At 35.2% G+C, this 22694-nt stretch overlaps 1 protein-coding gene across 2 annotated transcripts in view; it reads right to left on the reverse strand.

Annotated features, from left to right (window-relative positions):
• Positions 1 to 22694, reverse strand: part of LOC100938099 (ankyrin repeat domain-containing protein 36A-like) — a 206073-nt gene that overhangs the window by 176417 nt on the left and 6962 nt on the right. Inside the window, exons 4-6 of one of the 2 annotated variants that reach the window (XM_054547127.1) lie at positions 19290 to 19396; positions 17521 to 17658; positions 14997 to 15064 (exon numbers count right to left, since the gene is read on the reverse strand). The exons of the other annotated variant lie outside the window; for it this stretch is intronic. Of the exons in view, the coding sequence (XP_054403102.1) occupies positions 14997 to 15064; positions 17521 to 17658; positions 19290 to 19396 (313 nt within the window). The remainder of the gene's footprint in view (positions 1 to 14996; positions 15065 to 17520; positions 17659 to 19289; positions 19397 to 22694) is intronic. 2 annotated transcript variants of the gene reach the window in all.

The following is a 22694-nucleotide window of genomic DNA, read 5'->3' on the forward strand; positions in this document are numbered from 1 at the left end:
TGTGTTCTCTAGTTTAGCCTTCTGAAAGTTTTTTCATCCACTCACTGCCATAAGGTATAATATATAAACCTCAATAAAAAGTATCATCATTTATCAATATTGACATACTTCTACAAAATAAAACTGCTACAAGCATTAGATATTAATAAGCTTTCACATTTGGAAATGACTCCAATATTCATTGAAAATAACCATTTTATGAATCAGTTAATGAATTCAACATTATTTTTGTTTCTAAAATAATCTGGTTTGAAGGATCATGTTATTCTCTAAAGTATTTTCATTAAATTGCTATTGTATCCAAAAGTTAGCTCCTTGAAAAACAAAGCCAGTGTATGCACATTCATGTTTATTTCATTTGAATAACTAATATCAACAAAATCTATGTCTCTGATTCTCAATAGTAACAAAGAGAAGTAAGGAGTCACTGTGGTTTATCTGAATTCTAGTACTCTTTCCTTCTTCCAGTAGTTTCTGGAGCAGCAAAAATCAAATCATCTTTTATGCAAATATTCTAAATGCATCTGAAGTGAGTTCAGTTATACTTAGAGTCATAATTTTAAAAATCATTTTCTTTGTACTCATGAAGGCTCCTAATATTCCTACATTTCCCGGATTCAGCAGTTCAGCTCTTTTGCCATCTCTTTTTCCAGTTTGCAAGAACATACATGTCAAAGAAATCATGCATAATCAGATTCCCGTGTAAATAAGGTAAACAAAATCTCTAAATCACAAGAGACTTCTTTTCTTATTAATAACCAACCAAATATGTACATATATGTGTATATATATATGTCATGATTGCCAAGAATATTGGTAGTTTTTTTTTAGTACTCAAGATATACATTCTTTTATTACTTTGTTTCTAAAGCTAGTTTGATATAATATACCATAGGGGTCTCTCAGGTCCTTTTATGAAATAACTACCTCAGCAAACAGCTTTCCTAAAGAAAAAAAAAAACACTTTTTCTAGATTAAGCTGCATCTCAATATGCTAACTGATGTGAACGAAGCACATATCATTGATGTGCAAAACTTCTAGGGAGGAGAAATGAAACCCTGTGGGTCACCCTCATCCTTCTAACTTCTGCTTTCCATTAAGTGACTTCCCACAAGTCTCCTCATCAGAAACCTCCAAATTACCTAGCTAGCTGCCTTCTTTGTTCTGCCCAATTTGACATACACTCTTTTTCGTTCATAAATCTAATATCCACATTGGTGGACTTCATTCTTTGCCCTCCACATTCATTTCTTCATTATTCTCACCACTACTGTATTGTGACATCTGTACAATCCCATTCTGACACATGTGAAGATAAGGTTTTGCTTTATTAAAATGTTAAATGTATCAGACACTTGACTAATGTGTACAAATTCCTTCTTCACAAAAGCAGCCCCATGGCCTTCTCTCTCCCATAGACACTCTGTTTCACAGCTGTTCTTCACTCACATCGGTTTGAGTATCTATCATCTCTCATTTTGTCTCTATGCTTTCACCTCATATTATGAGTTATTATCATAGGCTCAGAAGCCTATCTTACCTATTTTCCTCTCCAGGAGACAGTACTGAGTAGTAAATTAGAATCTTCCAGGATATGAACACTTTCATGTACACAAGACGTTGTGGAGCTATTTTATGTTTAACTATGCATAAAACCACTATGTCTATGCCTTCCAGAGAAACAGGCTCTGAAATGTTATTGAACATAACCTATTTAAAAACTTCTTTAACTACAATGACACTGCCTCTCCTCAATGCACCAACATCTTCAGAAATAACTTGTGAAGACTTGAAAACATGTCAGTAATTGACATGAAAAATGAAGAATGATGTAATTTTTTGCAGGTATAAATAAGACACGCTGAGATTCTTACTAGATCCAAGAAGAGCAGAGTGCCATGAGACAGGAAATAAATATGGAACAGAAATATTTTCATTTGTAATGAAAATTGTTCTATTTACAGTTTTCAGAAGAGAAAAAAATACACACACACACACAAACACACACATTCACACACAAAAACCAGAGCAATATGGCTTTACAGGGTGTTTTTTCTTCAAGGGCCTATTTGTCATTTGACATCCGGGAACACTCTATAGGGATCAACAAAGGGGTTCTAAATTGTGACCTGAGTAGTTTAGAGTTTAACATTCATGAGGGGGAGCCGAGGGGACAAGTAACTCTTTGACCATTGGCCATTTCCTCTCCTTACTGTCATTCTCTGAAAAGCACACACTGGATTTTCTCAGGGTCATGACATGTCAAAAAGACATGCTTTAAGGGGGAAACAGTTGCAATCAACACAGCCATGGGAGAGATACAGCTATGCTTGCTAGGATTTCCAATACTTCTGTTTCATTTCTAATATAGTACAAATCAATAAAAGCAACCACATAAGCATATCCATGCTGGTATGTCATCATATTTATGCGCATATGGTATCAGCATGAAGAGAGCATAATTAAATATGCCGCAGTCATCACATGGCATATCATTAGATCATACAATATATCAAATACCTCACTGGGTCAACGTGGATAGATCTGAAATATATATCACTGATTTTACAAAGACCAAGTTGCAGTCATTGTGTGCACTGTCTGAACTTTTCTACAAGGTTTTAATACACACAATCAAGTTCTACATGTTATCTATGAACGTGCACATATGTTGTAAGAGGTTTTTAATGTGCATTTGGGTGATTTCTTTTTCTTTTTTAAAAAAAAAATTTAATTCAAGTTCTTGGTTACATGTCATCAATAAGTTTTAGTAGTATAGAAAACCCTAAGACCGTAACAGCTCAGAATGACTGTCTTAAAAGGCTATGTCTACCAAAGAGTCAGGAAAGCATTTTTAAAACTCAGAGGTACCCCACACACTCCCAAATAAAACTGCACACATGTTCTTTAGTTTAATTAGATCCCATTTGTCAATTTTGGCTTTTGTTGCCATTGCTTTTGGTGTTTTAGTCATGAAGTATTTGCCCATGCCTATGTCCTGAATGGTACTGCCTAGGTTTTCATCCAGGGTTTTTATACATTTAGAACTTACTTTTAAGTCTTTAATGCATCTTGAGTTAATTTTTGTATAAAGTGTAAGGAAGGGGTCCAGTTTCAGTTTCCTGCATAAGGCTAGCCAGTTTTCCCAACACCATTTATTAAATAGGGAATCCTTTCCCCATTGCTTTTGTCAGGTTTGTCAAAGATCAGATGGTGTAGATGTATGGCATTATTTCTGTGGGCTCTGTTCTGTTCCATTGGTCTATATATCTCTTTTGGTACCAGTACCATGCTGTTTTCATTACTGTAGCCTTGTAGTATAGTTTGAAGTCAGGTAGCATGATGCCTCCAGTTTTGTTCTTTTTGCTTAGGATTGTCTTGGCTATATGGGCTTTTTTGGTTCCATATGAAATTCAAAGTAGTTTTTTCTAATTCTGTGAAGAAAGTCAATGGTTGCTTGATGGGTATAGCATTGAACCTACAAATTACTTTGGGCAGTATGGCCATTTTCAAGATATTGATTCTTCCTAACCATGAGCATGGAATGTTTTTCCATTTGTTTGTGTCCTCTTATTTCCTTGAGTGGTGGTTTATAGTTCTCCTTAAAGAGGTCCTTCAAATCCCTTGTGAGTTGTATTCCTTGCTATTTTATTCTCTTTGTAGTAGTTGTGTATGGGAGTTCACTCATGATTTAGCGCTCTATTACTGGTGTATAGGAATACTTGTGAATTTTGCACATTGACTTTGTATCCTGAGACTATGAGGAAGCTGCTTATCAGCTGAAGGAGATTTGGGGCTGAGACAATTTGGTTTTCTAAATATACAATCATGTCATCTGCAAACAGAGACAATTTGACTTCCCTTCTTCCTATTTGAATACCATTTATTTCTTTCTCTTGCCTGATTACCCTGGCCAGAACTTCCAATACTATGATCAGAGTGAAAAGGCAACCTACAGAATGGGAGGAAATGTTTGCAATCTGTCCATCTGACAAAGGCCTAATATCTAGAATCTACAAGGAACTTAAACAAATTTACAAGAAAAGAACAAATAATCTCATCAAAAAGTGGGCAAAGGATATGAACAGACACTTCTCAAAAGAATACATTTATGCAGCCAACAAACATCTGAAAAAAAGGTCATCATCACTGATCATTAGAGAAATGCAAATCAAAACCACAATGAGATATCATCTCATGCCATTTAGAATGGCAATCGTTAAAGGTCAGGAAACAACAGATGCTGGAGCAGATGTGGAGAAATAGGAATGCTTTTACACTGTTGGTGAGAGTGTTAATTAGTTCAACCATTGTGGAAGACAGTGTGGTGGTTCCTCAAGGATCTAGAACCAGAAATACCATTTCAGCCAGTTATCCCATTACTGGGCATATACTTGGTGTGTGTATATCTATATATATGTACAGTGGCTTGTTCCTATAATCTCAGCTACTCAGAAGGCTGAGGCAGAAGTATCACTTGAGAAGCCCAGGAGTTTGAGAACAGCCTGGGCAACATAGCAAGACTCTTTATTAAAAAAAATAATGCAGGCTGGGCACAGTGGCTCATACCTGTGATCTCAGCATTTTGGGAGGCCAAGGCAGGTGGATCACATAAGGTCAAAAGTTTGAGACCAGCCTGGCCAAACATGGTGAAACCCCATCTCAACAAAAGTAGAAAAAAAAAATGAGCCAAGTGTGGTGGCACACGTATGTAATCCCAGCTACTCGGGAGGCTGAGACAGGAGAATCGCTTGAACCCAGGAGGCAGAGGTTGCAGTGAGCCGAGATTGTGCCATTCCACTCCAGCCTGGGTGACAGAGTGAGACTTCATCTCAACAGAAAAAAAAAATCATGAACTTTGGTACATGCCTTAGACCTTGCAGGAAAAAAAGTATAAGACTTTGACGCTTTATCAAAAATGATTACATATGTAACTTACCTGCACATTGCGCACATGTACCATAAAACCTAAAGTATAATAATAATAAAAAAAAGAAAAAGAAAATGTAAAAAAAAAAAGACTTTGATGCTTTATTACAGAGACTCTCATGATTTGTTACAAAGCAGTTCTTTAAAAACACACTTGGAGGCTATACTAAAATTATTATTTATACTATTTGTAGGCAACTAATGAATTAAGAACTCTTATTTCCTTTCTTATGTGCTTAGCATATACTTATCAAATGCAAAGAAGAATATATTATCAAAATTTGTTACCTTACAAGTGAATTGCAGTATAAAATAGTCATAATTCTAACAGAATCATATCAGACTGACAGAAAATGGCATCATCAGTAGAATCAATATAATGAGCAGGCATTGTCAAAGAACATGATTTCTGGACAAATGAACCAGGAGCAGCTAGAACAGCAGTCCCCCTTATCTGCTGTATGTGTAGAAAACACATATTCAACATGATGTTCTTCTTCTCTCACACCGCAACAACAATAATCAACACAGAAGGTTTCTGTGACCAAAGATGTATTTTTCCCCAGCAACAATGAAACAATCAATTCTGATGGGTGCCCTCTAATTCTGACACTATCTACTTGGGGATTGTGTCAGATCCCACAGGTTGAGGGCTCAGTACCACAAGGCTAGTCCCCCACAGCAGTTACAAGTCTGGGCCTCCAGAACTTCTAATCAACTTCCAGTTGGACTTCAAATTGGGTTTCCCAGGACCCCCCCTTTGGTTTGATTAATTTACTAGAGTGGCTCAGAGAACTCGTGGAAACACATTTACCAGTTTCTTATAAAGAATATTAAAGGATACAGATAAAGAGATGCATAGTGCAAGATATGGGGGGAAAGTAACATGCTTCCATGTCCTCCCAGGGCACTCACCCTCTGGGAACATCCATTTATTCTCCGTATGCCTCCATGTATTGGAGAGCATCCAGGTAGCTGAATACGGCTACCTGGATGCTCTCCAAATCCAATCCTTTTGGGATTTTATGAAAGCTTCATTACACAGGCATGACTGATTAATTGAACATTCAGCCCCTCTCACATCCCAGGAGGTGAGGGGTGGGGCTGGAAGTCCCAACCCTCTAATCACACCCTGATCACTCTGATGATGAGCCCCACCCTGAAGCCATCTGGAGGCTGCCTGCCATAAGTCAATCATTAGCATACAAATGATATCATGTTGGAAATTCTGAGGATTTTAGGAATTGTATGACAGAAAATGGGGTTGAAGACCAAATATATATTTCATAATATGACATTGGCGGTTTTATTGACTGCAGATTCAGTTACCCATGGTCAACCATGGTCCATAAATAAAATTCCAGATGTATATACATCATAAGGTTTAAATTGCATAAGATTCTGAGTAGTATGACAAAATTTGAGCCATTACATCCCAGTCTGCCCAAGATGTGAATCGTCCCTTTGTCAAGTGCATACACATTATATGTGATAGCTGCTTATTAGTCATTGACATAATCTGTACCTAACATCCAACCAACAATATCATCATGGCTCACGGATCCAAGATCACGTGAGGCAGATGATATTCTTTCTGACATATAGTCAAATAGAAGGTCAATAGTAGCCTAAGACTACATGGCAATGCCTATTGCATTTGCCTCACTTATCACATAGCCATTTTATCATCTCACATCAGTGCAGAAAGTAGGGTGACTATAGTACATGATATTTTGTGAGCTCACATTCACGTAACTTTTATTACAGTATATTGTTACAATTGATCTACTTTACCATTAGATATTATTAATCTCTTATTGTGCCTAATTTATGCATTGTTTTATTATAGATATATATGTATTTTTAAAAATTATTGTACACATAGAGTTCAGCACCATTCATGTTTTCAGGCATTCACTAAGGGTCTTGAAATGTATCCCCCATGTATAAGAGGAAATTACTGTACTTATTTTGTTGAAACACAACAGTTTCTCCACCTCTTCAGTTTAAACTATTTAGGATAAAGCACTCTAATTCAAAAAATCTAGGTCTATGAAAACTGTACTCTATTCTATGGCAAAACACAGGATACAGACCAGGGTCAAGGATCCCTGCAAAGACTTTTCAGCTGCCAGTGCAGAAGAGCCTAAGAGAGATCAGTGTCCTTACTCTCACTAATCCTCTCCTAGGGAAGATTCTGGTAAGTTTGCTTAGTTCTAGCTATTCATTCACCCTATGTAAGGCACAAACAATGCTTAAATTCAGCTTTCATTTTTAGCTCCTTCAAAAAAACACACACAGAGAAAATATCATTCCCTTAAAAGCTTATCCAATCTGAGTCTTGTTTCCTTGTCAGAGAGAAGCTTATAAAGAAACACTGGGAATGGTATGGCAAGTTGCCAGGGAGCACTTTCTAATATATAAAATATATATAAAGGAACCATAAACTCACTGGAGCTACCAAGATGTGCCAACAGTTGTCTCACTACCTAGTGGGAAAAACAACAACAACAACAAATCTTTGTCACTTTATGTAAACAAAAATAGTATGACTCTCTTGGCATTTTTCATGATGGAGAACCTAGTTATGAGTCATGTTATAATAATATAGACTGTTTTCAAACTGATCCCTCAAAGAAAGAAGGTGAATAAGAAACATATTGTATGACTATAGTATTCACTAGCTGGTCTTATTTCCAACTGCAAGGTAAATAGGGAAGACTTTCTGACTCCAGTTTTATAAAGTACAACCTCTTGAGATTGTCCCTTTCCACTGCTAATCTGTCTGGACCCATCTCACAGAGAAGGATGATCCAGTTAGTGCTGTGTAGTACACAGCATGAAGTCATTTTCCTCAACCCTCCCCATTATGTGGCAAATGTCTATATAAATTATGCTTTTTCAACATGTAAACATATGCCATTAAATCCTACATTAATAAACTAAAAGCAAAAAAGCACAATGGATAGCTTAATTGAATACATTCAATTATCTTGGAAATTTATGTTTTGTAATATTGAAAAAGATATCCACTATATTATCCTTAATATATGACTATGCTGGACATATCAAAACTGTGGAGACAGCAAAAATATTAGTAGTTGACAGGGGTTAGTTGGGAGGGAGGAATAAAAAAAGAGAGACAAATTTCAGGGCAGCGAAAGTATTCTAATGGCGGGTACATTTATTATACATTTGTCCAACTTTATAGAAGGTACAATACCAAGAGGGAATTTAAATATAAACTATGGACTTTGGGTGATTATTATGATGCATCAATGTAAGCTTCTCAGTTGTAACAAATGTACCACTCAGGTGGGAGATATTGATAATGGGGGGAGCTATGCACGTGAGGGGTGATGGCATATATGAAAAATCTCTTTAGGTTCTTTTCAATATTGCTGAGAATATAAAACTGCTCTTAAAATAAAGTTATTAATTTTTTTAAAAGATTTTCACTGAATCTTCTATTACTAACATATTGCTATAATATATTACCATATATTATAGCAAGATGTACTCAATTTGAAACACAATATGAATATTCTCTCCAGAATTATAGTATATAAAAGTACATAAAGCAAATAATTTAGCTGTATTAACAGGCAAGAAAATAACTGATAAATGATTGATTTTTTAAATTTCATAATTATAAAGAGAAATTTAATAAAATATAAAACAAAACTGAACCATCTATATAATTAAAATGAAACAAATTTTTTATTTTAATTTTAAATGAGAAATCGTTACTTAATTTATCTAACCATTTTACTGAAAGGTTAATCGAATAAGAACAGATTATAATTGCCTAATATTGCCATAGTAACTTCTGTATAGAAACCTGTTAAATATTCACCAAAATTCCAAAATCTAACAGCACAGAAACTTAATATTTCATATTAAGTTGCAACTGACGCAAATGAAATAAGCACCATGCTATGTTATATTACCATGTTATTCACTATCAAATAGAATTTTTAAGACATCTAAAGTTCAGTTGGGGCTGTAACTGCTGTGAAGAAAATAGTCCATATAACAGTCATAAGACAGTCATTCTTAGAAAGGCTTACATGCAAAACTGGCCCTTCGCTGGTGTTTGGAAATTTGCATTTTAAAGGTTTGTCACCATTTCCTGAGAAAAGTAGCTCACTGTACCTAAATTGTTTGCATAAACAATGTGGTTGACTCTGAACAGCTGCTTTTCTTCTGGAAGTGTGGAATTTGTGCGTATGTGTGAGAGAGAATGCCTATGTAACCAGCTTCCGTAAAAACCTTGGATACTGTGTAAGTCTCTAGTCAGACTCAAACTGGTAGACAATAGTGCCCACGTGCTGTCAAAACTCGAAGCTGCAGGAATTCAGCACATCCTGGTGATGCCACAGGAGACGGCTCCCGGAAGCTTGTGCCCGGCTTCCCCAAGACTTGCCACATGCCCCTTTGCCCTGAGCCAATTTTACTTTGTATTCTTTCACTGTAACAAATCAAAGCCCAGAGTAGGACTGTTTGCTGAGTCCTTCCAAGTGAATCACCAAACACAGAGGTGGTCTTGGGAAACTCTGACATAATGGCATTATATGAATTAGTTTTCTTTATGGTGACGTGACCTGTGACAACAATCAGAAGGCTGTTTATAGAATACCTTTCCCTAATCTGTTTTCCTTAACAGTTGCCTTTGAGATTCCTGTATTTCCGCATGAATAAATCCATAAAGGAATACAAATAATTATGCCAAAAAATAATGAAAAACAAGCAGCAATCCTATTTTAACCAGAATAAAAAATTGAGAATATGGATGATTAAAAATATATCCCATAGTATGAAAGCTTCTAGAAAAGAAACAAAAAGATCACAGCCAATTGTCTTCAACTCACCAAGGTTTCTTTTACAATAACTGGGGATCAGGCCAGGTGCAATGACACGCACCTGTAGTCCCAACTACTCCAACGGCTGAGGCAGGAAGATTGCTTGAGATCAAAAGTTTGAGGCTGCAGTGGAGATTGTGCCTGTGAACAACCATTGCACTCCAACCTGGGAAACAGAGTGAGACCCTGTCTCTAAAATGTATTAGTAGGCTGGGGGCGGTGGCTCACGCCTGTAATCCAAACACTTTGGGAAGCTGAGGCGGGCAGATCACAAGGTCAGGAGATGGAGACCATCCTGGCTAACATGGTGAAACCCCGTCTCTACTAAAAATATAAAAATTAGCTGGGCATGGTGGTGCATGCCTGTAGTCCCAGCTACTTGGGAGGCTGAGGCAGGAGAAGCGCTTGAACCCAGGAGGCAGAGGTTGCAGTGAGCCGAGATCACGCCACTGCACTCCACCCTGGGCAACAGAGCGAGACTCAGTCTCAAAAAAAAAAAATCTATTAATAAAAACATACGTAAAATAATTTGCATCATTCAGGTCATTGTGATAATTATAGAAATATACGTAGCCATTGGATACAATACTGTACTATCGATCATAGAGCTCATTTAATTTGTTTCTAATCTTTTTTCTTAAGTTCTTATAAAACTAAAAATATCTATTAAAACTAAAAATCGTCTGTTAAAGGCAGTTCTTCACAGAACAGGTCAAAAAGTCAAAAACTGCATTTAAAATGTAGGATGAGTTATCCACTTCTCCTCCCAAACAGTGGGTTTTTATTATTAAGGGCCAATAGGACTTTAAACTCATTTTGGGGAATAAAGGAAGTTATGGACCAGCACGATGGCTCATGACTATAATTCCAGCACTTTGGGAGGCTGAGGCAGGAGGATCACTTGAAGCCAAAAGTTTGAGACTAGCCTGGGCAACAGAGAGAGACCCTTGTCTCTAAAAAAATAAAAAATAAAAAAGTTAGTTTGTTGTGGTGCCATATGCTTGTAGCAGTCTCAGCGATTTAGGAGGCTGAGGTAGGAGGACCACTTGAACCCAGAAGTTTGAGGCTGCAGTGAGCTATGATCACACTATTGCACTCCAGCCTGGGAAACAGCAAAAGACTCAATCTCAAAAAAAAAAAAAATCAAGAAAGTTATATATAGATGGTTAAAAGTGTGGTAATCCAACTGACCAAATATTCCAGCTAAGTAACAGATTACCAATATTTGAAGAAATATAACACCAGAAAAGTGTTTTACATTAAAACTATGTCAAGTTTGAAAATTTAAAAGACACCTTAAGTGTCTTAAATTAATCTGAAAATTTAAAAGACATTTAAAGTTTGAAAATTTAAAAGAAACTTAAAATCTTAAAGGTCCAGCATCACTTACACTGTCATTGTGCTAAAGATACAAAGAAGTTTAACATTAAAGATTAATAGAATACCAGATATACTTTAGAATAGGTAGCTAATTCTCTTAAAAGAAAATCATATATAGTTGTCAAAAATATCTATGTTAGAAATGTGATCTAATAATATTTTCTTTAGGGATGAAATTCAAAAGAAAACAGTAAAAGCAGAGATATTACAAGAGGTCATGAAAAGGGAACTGCACTAAAACAAAGTGTCCCAGAACACAGAGACTTGGTGTACTTAGCATATCACCTTATATTTTTCTCCATGACATTATATAAAAGATGTCAGCTTCTCCAAACTGCTCATCTATAGGCTACTTCTTTTTTTGTATATATATACTTTAAGTTTTAGGGTACATGTGCACAATGTGCAGGTTTGCTACATATGTATACATGTGACATGTTGGTGTGCTGCACCCATTAACTCGTCATTTAGCATTAGGTAGATCTCCTAATGTTATCCCTCCCCCCTCCCCCACCCCAAAACAGTCCCCGGTGTGTGATATTCCCCTTCCTGTGTCCATGTGTTCTCATTGTTCAGTTCCCACCTATGAGTGAGAACATGCGGTGTTTGGTTTTTTGTCCTTGTCATAGTTTGCTGAGAATGATGGTTTCCAGCTTCATCCATGTCCCTGCAAAGGACATGAACTCATCATTTTTTATGGCTGCATAGTATTCCATGGTGTATATGTGCCACATTTTCTTAATCCAGTCTATCATTGTTGGACATTTGGGTTGGTTCCATGTCTTTGCTATTGTGAATAGCTACAAACCACTGCTCAATGAAATAAAAGAGGATACAAACAAATGGAAGAACATTCCATGTTCATGGGCAGGAAGAATCAATATCGTGAAAATGGCCATACTGCCCAAGGTAATTTATAGATTCAATGCCATCCCCATCAAGCTACCAATGACTTTCTTCACAGAATTGGAAAAAACTACTTTGAAGTTCATATTGAACCAAAAAAGAGCCCGCATTGCCAAGTCAATCCTAAGCCAAAAGAATAAAGCTGGAGGCATCACGCTACCTGACTTCAAACTATACTACAAGGCTACGGTAACCAAAACAGCATGGTACTGGTACCAAAACAGAGATATAGACCAATGGAACAGAACAGAGCCATCAGAAATAATGCTTCATGTCTACAACTATCAATCTTTGACAAACCTGACAAAAACAAGAAATGGGGAAAGATTCCCTGTTTAATAAATGGTGCTGGGAAAACTGGCTAGCCATATGTAGAAAGCTGAAACTGGATCCCTTCCTTACACCTTATACAAAAATTAATTCAAGATGGATTAAAGAGTTACATGTTAGACCTAAAACCATAAAAACTCTAGAAGAAAACCTAGGCAATACCATTCAGGACATAGGCATGGACAAGGACTTCATGTCTAAAACACCAAAAGCAATGGCAACAAAAGCCAAAATTCACAAATGGGATCTAATTAAACTAAAGAGCTTCTGCACAGCAAAAAGAAACTACCATCAGAGTGACTAGGCAACCTACAGAATGGGAGAAAATTTTTGCAACCTACTCATCTGACAAAGGGCTAATATCCAGAATCTACAATGAACTCAAACAAATTTACAAGAAAAAAATGAACAACCCCATCAAAAAGTGGGCGAAGGATATGAACAGACACTTCTCAAAAGAAGACATTTATGCAGCCAAAAAACACATGAAAAAATGCTCATCATCACTGGCCATCAGAGAAATGCAAATCAAAACCACAATGAGATACCATCTCACACCAGTTAGAATGGCGATCATTAAAAAGTCAGGAGACAACAGGTGCTGGAGAGGATGTGGAGAAATAGCAACACTTTTACACTGTTGGTGAGACTATAAACTAGTTCAACCATTGTGGAAGTCAGTGTGGCGATTCCTCAGGGATCTAGAACTAGAAATACCATTTGACCCAGCCATCCCATTACTGGGTATATACCCAAAGGATTATAAATCATGCTGCTATAAAGACACATGCACATGTCTGTAGACTACTTCTGATTGAAACTTGAAACTCTCGAAATGCGGCTGTGTTATGATTCCCTGTTGGAGGGAGTTGGGATGTATGTGCTTTGGACAAGCTGGTTCCAGTTACTACTGCCAGACTTTTGTTTCAGAATGCATCCAGAAGAATTTATCAGGGATTTCAGTACAAACTAAGTATTTCCATAAGGAGCAGATAAGAAGACCACCGTTTTTCTCACACATTACCCTTAGGTTTTGACAATTCTGTAAAAGTGTGGGCACATGTACTCAGAAGTCAAGACCATTTTCCCTGACCCTGTGAACATAGCTTCTGCAGTTACAAAAGAGTTACGCAGGATCTTGGTAGATTTGTTCCTCCATATTTGGACAACAGACGTACCAATCACATCAATAGCCCACATTACACCTCAAAAATGGTTCTTTTGAAAAGGGTACCACCAAAGAGCTTTTAAAAGTTAAATCGAATTGGCTTTTGAGTAATCTTACTTGTTAGAATTGATACTCCCTCCTTAAAATTCTCACTTTTTTTATTTTTGCAACATCACTTCCTCTGACTCCTCTCCTACTTTTCTCTAGCCACTGCTCATTCTCCTTTACCAACTCTTTTTTTCCTAGGGGTGGGGAGGGAATGTTGACATTCCCAGGGTTTTGTCACAGGATAGCTTCTCATTCTACATCTGCATCATGGACAGCTCATTGAGATCGATGACTTTGCCTAATAATTATAATAACATCATTCTACATCTGCATCTCCAACCTCAGATTTGGAGGGAAGGAAAGTTATTCTTCCCTGTTGACCAGCTGTACTTCTCCATTCAGTGAACACGTCCTACTCGTTTCTTGTGTGCAGTATAAAGGCCAGTACACAACCTGGAAACCTATGAATGATCCATGATTTCTCTCTCCCCACTAATGTTTTACATTCAATGTTCACTAAATCATATTAACTGTACCTCTTTTCTGCTTCTGCTTTATATTTCTACTGCCACCAAATAAATATGTTTATATTTCCTAGATCAACATGGCCTCTTCACTGATGGTTATCAAAGGAAAAAAAGTCCCTATCAACTATTATCATTTTTTAATAAATAAAAAATTAAGTAAAACAAATGAAGAAGGCATAGGGGCAAGAAAAAGACCAACATTTTAAAATGAGTAAATGGAGTAAATTTATTTTATTTTACCATGGATGGGTGAACACCTTACACTAGATTGATAGTAGTTCAAGCATCGAACTACAAGAAAACTACAGCTTTAACTACTGCAAAAGCTTCCTTTCTCTAGCTTACTTTCTTGTACTCAGAATATAATATATAATATATATAACATACCAAATATGTATTTTCAACAGCATGGGGATTGGCAGCACTAAATCCCATGTTGTTCAAGGGCCAACTGTAATTATTGATTCATTTAGTAATTGCAAAGAATTTATTTTACAAATTAAATAGAAGTTCTAATTATATAAAAAGTCTAATTCATTATTATGTAACTATAAAAAAACCTACAACATAATAACTTAAAAATTTGTTTTCTTATTTACACAAAAAGATCATCTAGAATATTAGGAACCATAATTAAATAATAATTTTTTTAAACAATACTGAGATTATAAATTACCTACAATTAACTTTTTAAATAATTATAAAATCTAGACTACTAAGTATTCTTTAAATGTGTGCAATTTAAACAGTGATTTTTTTAAACTGCTTTTTCGTAATCAAAACATCTTTATTCTTTTTTATCTATGGTAGTACCATCAAGAGTAATTCACTATCAGAAATCTTACCTGGATTGCTATTTCTAGAAAGCTCTTCATATTTCTTTCTTTTGTATTCATAAATTAGTTCAAAAATGCTATGCATAAAAAATGAAATTAATATTTTAATACTATTATCAAAAACATTTACCAAATATACTAAATTATTAGAGTATCTTGAACAATATCAGGATGTTAATTATCCTATACTCTTCTCTTCTGTAAGCTCTACAAACTTCTTAGTACCTTTCTAATTAAATAATAAAAACACGTGAAGTACTCATGAAGTGAAGGCAGTATAGCTCAGCAAACTATCTCACATCAGCTTGACATAATGGAAAGTCACCTTCCTGGCTCTTACTGGAAGGTCCTGGCTCTATAGCCAACAGGTATTTGCTCTTAAACAAGTTGCTTCTCTTAGGCACAATGTCTTCCTCTAGATTTTACTATCTTCTTTCACTAGGTTGTTATATAGGTTTAATGAAGTAGCATTTTTAACATTCACAGAGAAATAGTAAAGCAGTGGAGTTTGTTCTTGAACTTTATTGCTGAAACTATTTTGAAATCCCAAATCAAACCCAATGTGTATTTTTTCATAGGTTCTAATATTCAAATGCTTCAGTTTAAGAAAAATGTTAAGTCCTAATTTTGCTTATTGTTCTATTATTTGTGGCTTATAATTCAGGGCATCTCAACTATTTCATAATTTGTAAATAAATTAATTTATGAATACATTATTTCATTAAAATAGGTAACATGATTGTTCACTATTATTGAGCTCATCAATTCCAAGGGCAGAAAAATAACAGATGTCATGATCTGGCTTGGGCTACCACTATTACTTCTCTACAGACTCTAACTGAACTGGCAGATGTTTGCTAGAATGATGGTTAATCTCCATCAGTGATGTTATCTCCAACTGACATGGAAGACAAAACCCTACTTTCATTTTTTTTAAGTTCCATGAAGTAGATGCAAGTTGACATTTTCTCATTTCCAAGATACATACTAACAAAATATTTACACAACACCCCATGTGTTACTTATCTCCATTCTCAGTTTATAGATCACCTTACACAAATGTTTTTATAGTGAAAAATCACAATTCTAATATAAGGGGCCACCCATTTTATTTTGATTCAAACTATGACTTAGCTAGCCAGCAAACAGCCAAATGACCTTCCCGTGACTGCAAAATATGAAATGCTTCACCATGCTAATTTTCTCTGTATTGTTCCAATTTTAGTATTTGTGCTGCCAAAGCAAGCACAAAGCCTTACTTTTACATATAACTGCTGATAAGTCATGGATGAGGGTTAGCTCTGTTCAATCTAACTGACCAACTTGAGACTTAGATAATTCCGATGAATGGCTTCCTGTGAAGTAGAATCCAAAAATATTTTATAAACTTGAGATAGTGATGCAAGCAGCTTGAGAGATCTTCATTATTATAGAAAACAGATCACTTGAGGGGCCAACCACAAGTTGATGCCTACTACTCTAAGGAAGGGTGGCATAGAAGCTTCCACTACCTGAGAAAAGCTCTTACACTGTTTATTTAAAAAGTCTCAGGGTACAGATCTGGTAGCAATAAAGAAAAAAACTGTGATCTCTTTCTACAACATTATTTGAATATCTCTGACAGTTTAGAACTATCCCAACTAATATTTGCTTTAAAGAGGAAAAAAAAGGGACTCAAAAAATAACTCACCACGAAGGTCTAGAAGCCCAGGTTAAAATGTGGGCTTTACATCAGGTTTTGAGTGTGGGTGAAAGTGTCAATTTGCTCTGTATGTATGTTGATAAAGTTAGAATATCCAGCTAACAGAGCAAGGTTCTGCTGTTTTGGAAACAATGGCTGAGCATGTAAGTATGTGCAAGTGAACTAAAAAAATAGTTGTAACTTTGAAGCCTTTTTATGGATCAACATGAAGATTGAGGGATCTCAAACAGAAAGGGCATCCTGGTGGCAAAGGTTAATCATTACCAGACTGCAAGAGTACTTTCTATGGCAAGAAAGCAGCAACAGAATCAATGAAAACAAAGCAATGATTAGAATGTCCTTTCCCCTTCTCCTTCTGACTTGTAGATACTGATTGTCTTCCTTGGACTTAGGGAACCCCTTAGGTTCTTGAAAAATTCCATGATCAGGCTATAGTAGATGGTCCCCAGTACACAGCACAAGATTTTTTGATGAACTGGACATTTTGAGACCCAAATAACTAATTAGAAAAATCAAAGATGTGAAACTACTTTATCCTATGCATAGGGGTTATACTTGAAATAAAATGTACAACATTGGAATCCCTAAGGAGAAAAGTCCTAAAAGTTTCAGTATCAAGAATCCTGCATCTACTGCTACTTGTCTAGCCTTTTGCTTGATTTCTGGCTGATGAAGTTGCACAACTCTAGAAAACTTAAAAACTTGAAAATTTGTCACTTGAAAACTACTTGAACCAAACTATGAAATCTCACCTGATATATAAGATGCAATTGTTACAATTATTTTAAACTTCAATTTAGTGTTCACTAGCCTTTTTATGTAAAGACTTACACTTTATTCTTAGCCTCAAGGGCATAATCTTCTGCAAGCTTTCCATACGCATCTCGAGAAAACACATCAATATTGTGCTGCAGAAGAAGAATGACTATATCTTTTTCTCCAAGAGTAACAGCAAGTATGAGGGCTGATCTAAAATAACAGAGAGGTAATTAAAAACTTTAATGACATTTTAAAAGCTAAGTTTATATACTTTATCAACTTAATATGTTGCCTGTCCATGTAGAATTAACCCAATTACATGTACTAAGAAACTAGCATCTTGGGTGCTCAAGGGTTTATCTTTGCAAGTTACCACAAAGATTAAAAGCAAGGAACAAAAAGGAAGCCTCTTGTCCCACTGCGGTATGACATAAAGTTGCTAACTTAAAGTCCTTTGATGGGCAAGAAACTATGCTCAGGCCACCTATCTACAGTAGGCAAATTTAAGTGAAAAATTATTCATTTCTTCCCTAGTCTGATACTATACATTATAATGCAAAATCAGCTAAAGGGTCAGATAAGAGCTATCTGCAGGCTTAAAACAATAATATTAATAGGAATGCTAACAGTAGTAGTCACAGCTTCAGTTAATGATGCTGATAAGCATGTGCTAGGCATTTAATTAAACACTATATATATATGGAGGATAATAATATATCCTTCAAGGGTGGTTGTGTATAAGTAACATCATACATATATAAAATATATATATTGTATATTATATATAATCTATAAAATGTATAATATACATTGTATATTATATATTATCTATAAAATATATATTATATGGTATATATTATCTATAAATATATATTATATAGTATATATTATCTATAAAATATATATTATATATAATATAGTATATATTATCTATAAAATATATATTATATATAATATAGTATATATTATCTATAAAATATATATTATATATAATATAGTATATATTATCTATAATATATATATTATATATAATATAGTATATATTATCTATAAAATATATATTATATATAATATATATTATATTACTTACATTATATTCTTACATACATATGTGTGTATATATAATATATGCACATACGTATATGCTCAGCCATTGTTTCCAAAACATGAGCACCTTGCTCTGTTAGCTGGACATTCTAACATTATATATATATAATGTTACTTACACACAACCACCCTTGAAGGATATATTATTACCCTCCTTTTCACAGAAGAAAACACTTGGTGATAAGTAATGTTACCAAGGTCACACATCTAGCAAGTGGAAAAGCTAGGGATTAAACCCAGTCCTGTGTGAACCTAAAGCTTGTCTTCATCAAAGTAAAGTTTTATCCATTTAAAGCTGTCTTTTCTCCCCCTCCCCATATCAATTAAAAACATCATCAAAACACAGTAGAAATGAAAAACTAACATGAAACCCCTTTAGCTAACGTAAGATCATACATTCAAAAGCATCACATTATTACATTATAAATAACACCACATCATATGACAAATAACAAACATCTATCAATATACAGAGCTTTCTATATATAGAAGCCTTTTATGTGTATAATGTCTATATAGAGAGACGAATCCTGCTATACACTGTTCTTTATGTTACTCAGTCCAAATAATTGTTTTTCTACCTAAGTGATGATCTGTGTTGATATTTCTCACTATATCCCAATAATTAAAAGTTAGTCTTCTTATTAATGTAATATTTGTGACTTGAGAGACCGCTATCACTCTAAAATGACACTCAGGTTTAAAAACAACACAATAAGAACTAAGGTCTGTACCTGCTAAGATAATCAATTGCATTTATATTTGCTTTATTCTTTAACAAAAATTCCACCATTTTCACTTTTCTTCGACTCACAGCAAATAACAGTGGCTGATATTCACACTGTAAAATAACAGCAACAATTTATAATCACAAAATTACATATTTATCAACTGAAATGAAAACCTTATGTAAGATCCTGTGAGCTTCAATATATACAATTGAAAGGACATAAGAGGTAGTCCCTTTCTTTTCACTCCTCGGTACTTTTCTATGTTCTGCTCCTTCCCCTGGAAACAACCTCCTCTGCCTCACCACAGGAACTCTGGTCATCTCCAAAACTCAAACATTTCCCAGTTCCAAGAATCGTTGCTTCTGTCACAGCATTTAGCATGGCATGTTTCAAGGATTTAATTGTTTCCCACCTGAACCAAGAGCTTCTTGAGGGCAGCAGCTGTATTTTTTTCTCTATGTCCTCAAACTCTAAGACACAGTAATAAATGTTTCAGGTATTTTTATTAATGATCTAAATTATTATCTACAGAGCAGTGTTTCTTAAACTATTAATATATTCCAGAGGATATTTACTTTACCAGAAGTTGAACATTATACCCCAAAAGAAAGACTCCATGATCACCCGTGTTTGAAAAATGTTACAAAACTGTGCATTATGGGTCTAGTATTTGAAAAATCTTTTGAACTTCACCTAATTCCTATTTGTAAATACTTATTTTGGAGAATGTTAACATTTGAGAAATGAGAGTTTCAGGGATACAGTTGTGAGAGCTTACCAGTAAAGGTGGAGGTTTCCTCTGGGTGAGACACACTTGCCTCATTCTCTTCTATCGATGCTGCCAGAATCTCAGATGACAATGTCAGGTGCTCAGGAACTCCTGAGGAAATCGTGTCATCTGAGATTCTGACACGATTGACAGTTCATTTGAAGCCTATCTCTTTTTAATTCGGAGAGCCGGGCTCTGAATTAATAGAGATAGGCTTCAAGTGAACTTTCACTGCTTACTATTAAATAGTCCATGGGTTTTCTCAGTAATATTTTTATCTTAGCTGTCAGAAAGCTCTGTATGAAATGTTATTCTCAATTACAATCTTAGGACCCTGATGCAAATATTTATGTAATTATAATCTTAGGACCCTGGTACATAACTCCTTTAAAAATTTATTTGTATTCTAGTTTCCATATTAATTCTTACTTAACTTTTTTTATTTTAGGTAAAATATAAATCAGAAATAAAAATACAATGGCTTATCAATTAAAGCTCTAATAATGACCTATACGAATTATTTATAGCATAATGAAAGCCACTAAATTATTTGCATCATTTATTTATTTATTTATTTATTTATTTATTTATTTGAGATGGAGTCTCGCTCTGTCGCCCAGGCTGGAGTGCAGTGGTGCCATCTCAGCTCACTGCAACCTCTGCCTCCCGGATTCAAGCACAATCAATTCTCCTGTCTCAGCCTCCCGAGTAGCTGGGACTACAGGCATGTGATACCACACCCAGCTAATTTTTTGTATTTGTTGTAGAGAGGGGGTTTCACCGTGTTAGCCAGGATGGTCTCAATCTTCTGACCTCGTGATCCACCTGCCTCTGCTTCCCAAAGTGCTAGGATTACAGGCGTGAGCCACTGCGTCCGGCCAATTACTTGCATTTTTAGGAGGCAATGGTGAAGAGAAAAATATAATGTTGTCTGCAATATGCATAACCTATGCAACTATACCATGATTCACCTTAAAAAGCTTACATGCATTCTAATGGGAAGATGATTATTTATGGTATGTATAAAGAAAAATAGTTTATAAAACACCACCATCCAAATTCAAAAGTTCAACCCGATTACCAAAGGATTTATATAAAATATAGACTCTATATTTAAATAAATATAAAATGTCTTGAAAACCTTGAAATATTTACTAAAATATATTATAAAACAGGGCTTGTAAAGTCATCCCTACAGAGGCAAGGGAGATGACCCGAGGAAGTGAAGTACCTAGGTAGGAACAGTAGCAAAATGGAGACCACATGCCTCATAGAAAGGGGCAAACTCTGCACAGCATCCTAAATGTGAGATAGGCTCAAGGGACACCAGATTGGATTCTTGAAGAGAAGCCTGGAATCCAGATCTGTGCATGAGTCTCCTAAACCTTCCATGTTGAGACAATTTGTAGAGGCAAACTAAACACATCTATGGGACACATTTGGACTATAGACCTTGTATTTTTATATTTGCTATGGATATGTCTCCAAGCGATTGTATATAAAGCAAGTATTTTCATGTAAAATACTTCCTATCTTTAGTTTCAGATTTTTTTTCCAAAATAGGCCCAAGAATGCAATAAAAATTGTTACTAAGAGTCATAATACCCACTTTGAGCACTTTTACAACATTCATTCATTCATAATTTATGTTTAATTTTCCCAGATTGCTCACCAAATGGATAATTAGTTCATAGGACTGCTGCAACTAAATTATTAAAATAATATTAAATTATTCTAGTTTCTATATTGTAACCTAATTTTTTTATTTTGGGTAAAATATAAATCAGAAATAAAAATACAATGGCTTATCAATTAAAGCTCTAATAATGACCTATATGTATTCTCTGTATTCTTACTGACTTCACGGTGTTCAGTGTTGAAAACTGCTATCCTGATTATGCCAGAGTTCTATGTACTTAACTGACATACTGAGGCAGTCCCTAATAGAGCTTCAGCTTTAAAAAAAGGTTTAGAATTTTTTACTATTGTAATTGAGAGAACCCTGCTTTTAATAATGATGTATTGAACTAATCACCAGAATGATAACAAAGAGACTCCGAGTCCTGAAAGAATCAGTCTCTACTTATTAAAAGAGTCCACAATAGCAAATTTCTAATGACCCTATGAATGGCAGCGAATAAGTGATGGTGGTAAAGAAAAGGTGTTATTCTTATGCTGATAGATACCACAAATAATAGTCCTTTTCACTTCCCACCCACAGAGGTAGAGACAGATAAAAGTCAGGCTAATATTATTGGAAAGGAGAAATTTAAAGGAAGCAGCGCCTATCATCCAACTCTTCTAGAGATTTTTTATGTGTTTGAGATATGGGAATTTATATTACACTTATCTATTCAGTCATTCTTAACCAGCAGCGTATCAGTGTCTCAAGAAATTTTTTATCGTTGTTGTTGTTGCTGTTAGAGGCAGTGTCTTAATCTGTTCCTCTGGCTAGAGGCACCACCATGCCCAGCTTCAAGGAAATATTTTAAAACATACGTGTCCAGTAATATGTAACAGTAAACATTAGATTTACTATATTAAAATCTTCAGGTGATAGCCTAGACTTAGAGATTTGCTTTTAATTTCCCCAGGTTACTGTCATGCACAATTCTAACTGTGAACCAGCACTGTTGATA

The sequence above is a fragment of the Pongo abelii genome, chromosome 12 (genome assembly GCF_028885655.2).
Source record: "Pongo abelii isolate AG06213 chromosome 12, NHGRI_mPonAbe1-v2.0_pri, whole genome shotgun sequence".
NCBI lineage: Eukaryota > Metazoa > Chordata > Mammalia > Primates > Hominidae > Pongo > Pongo abelii.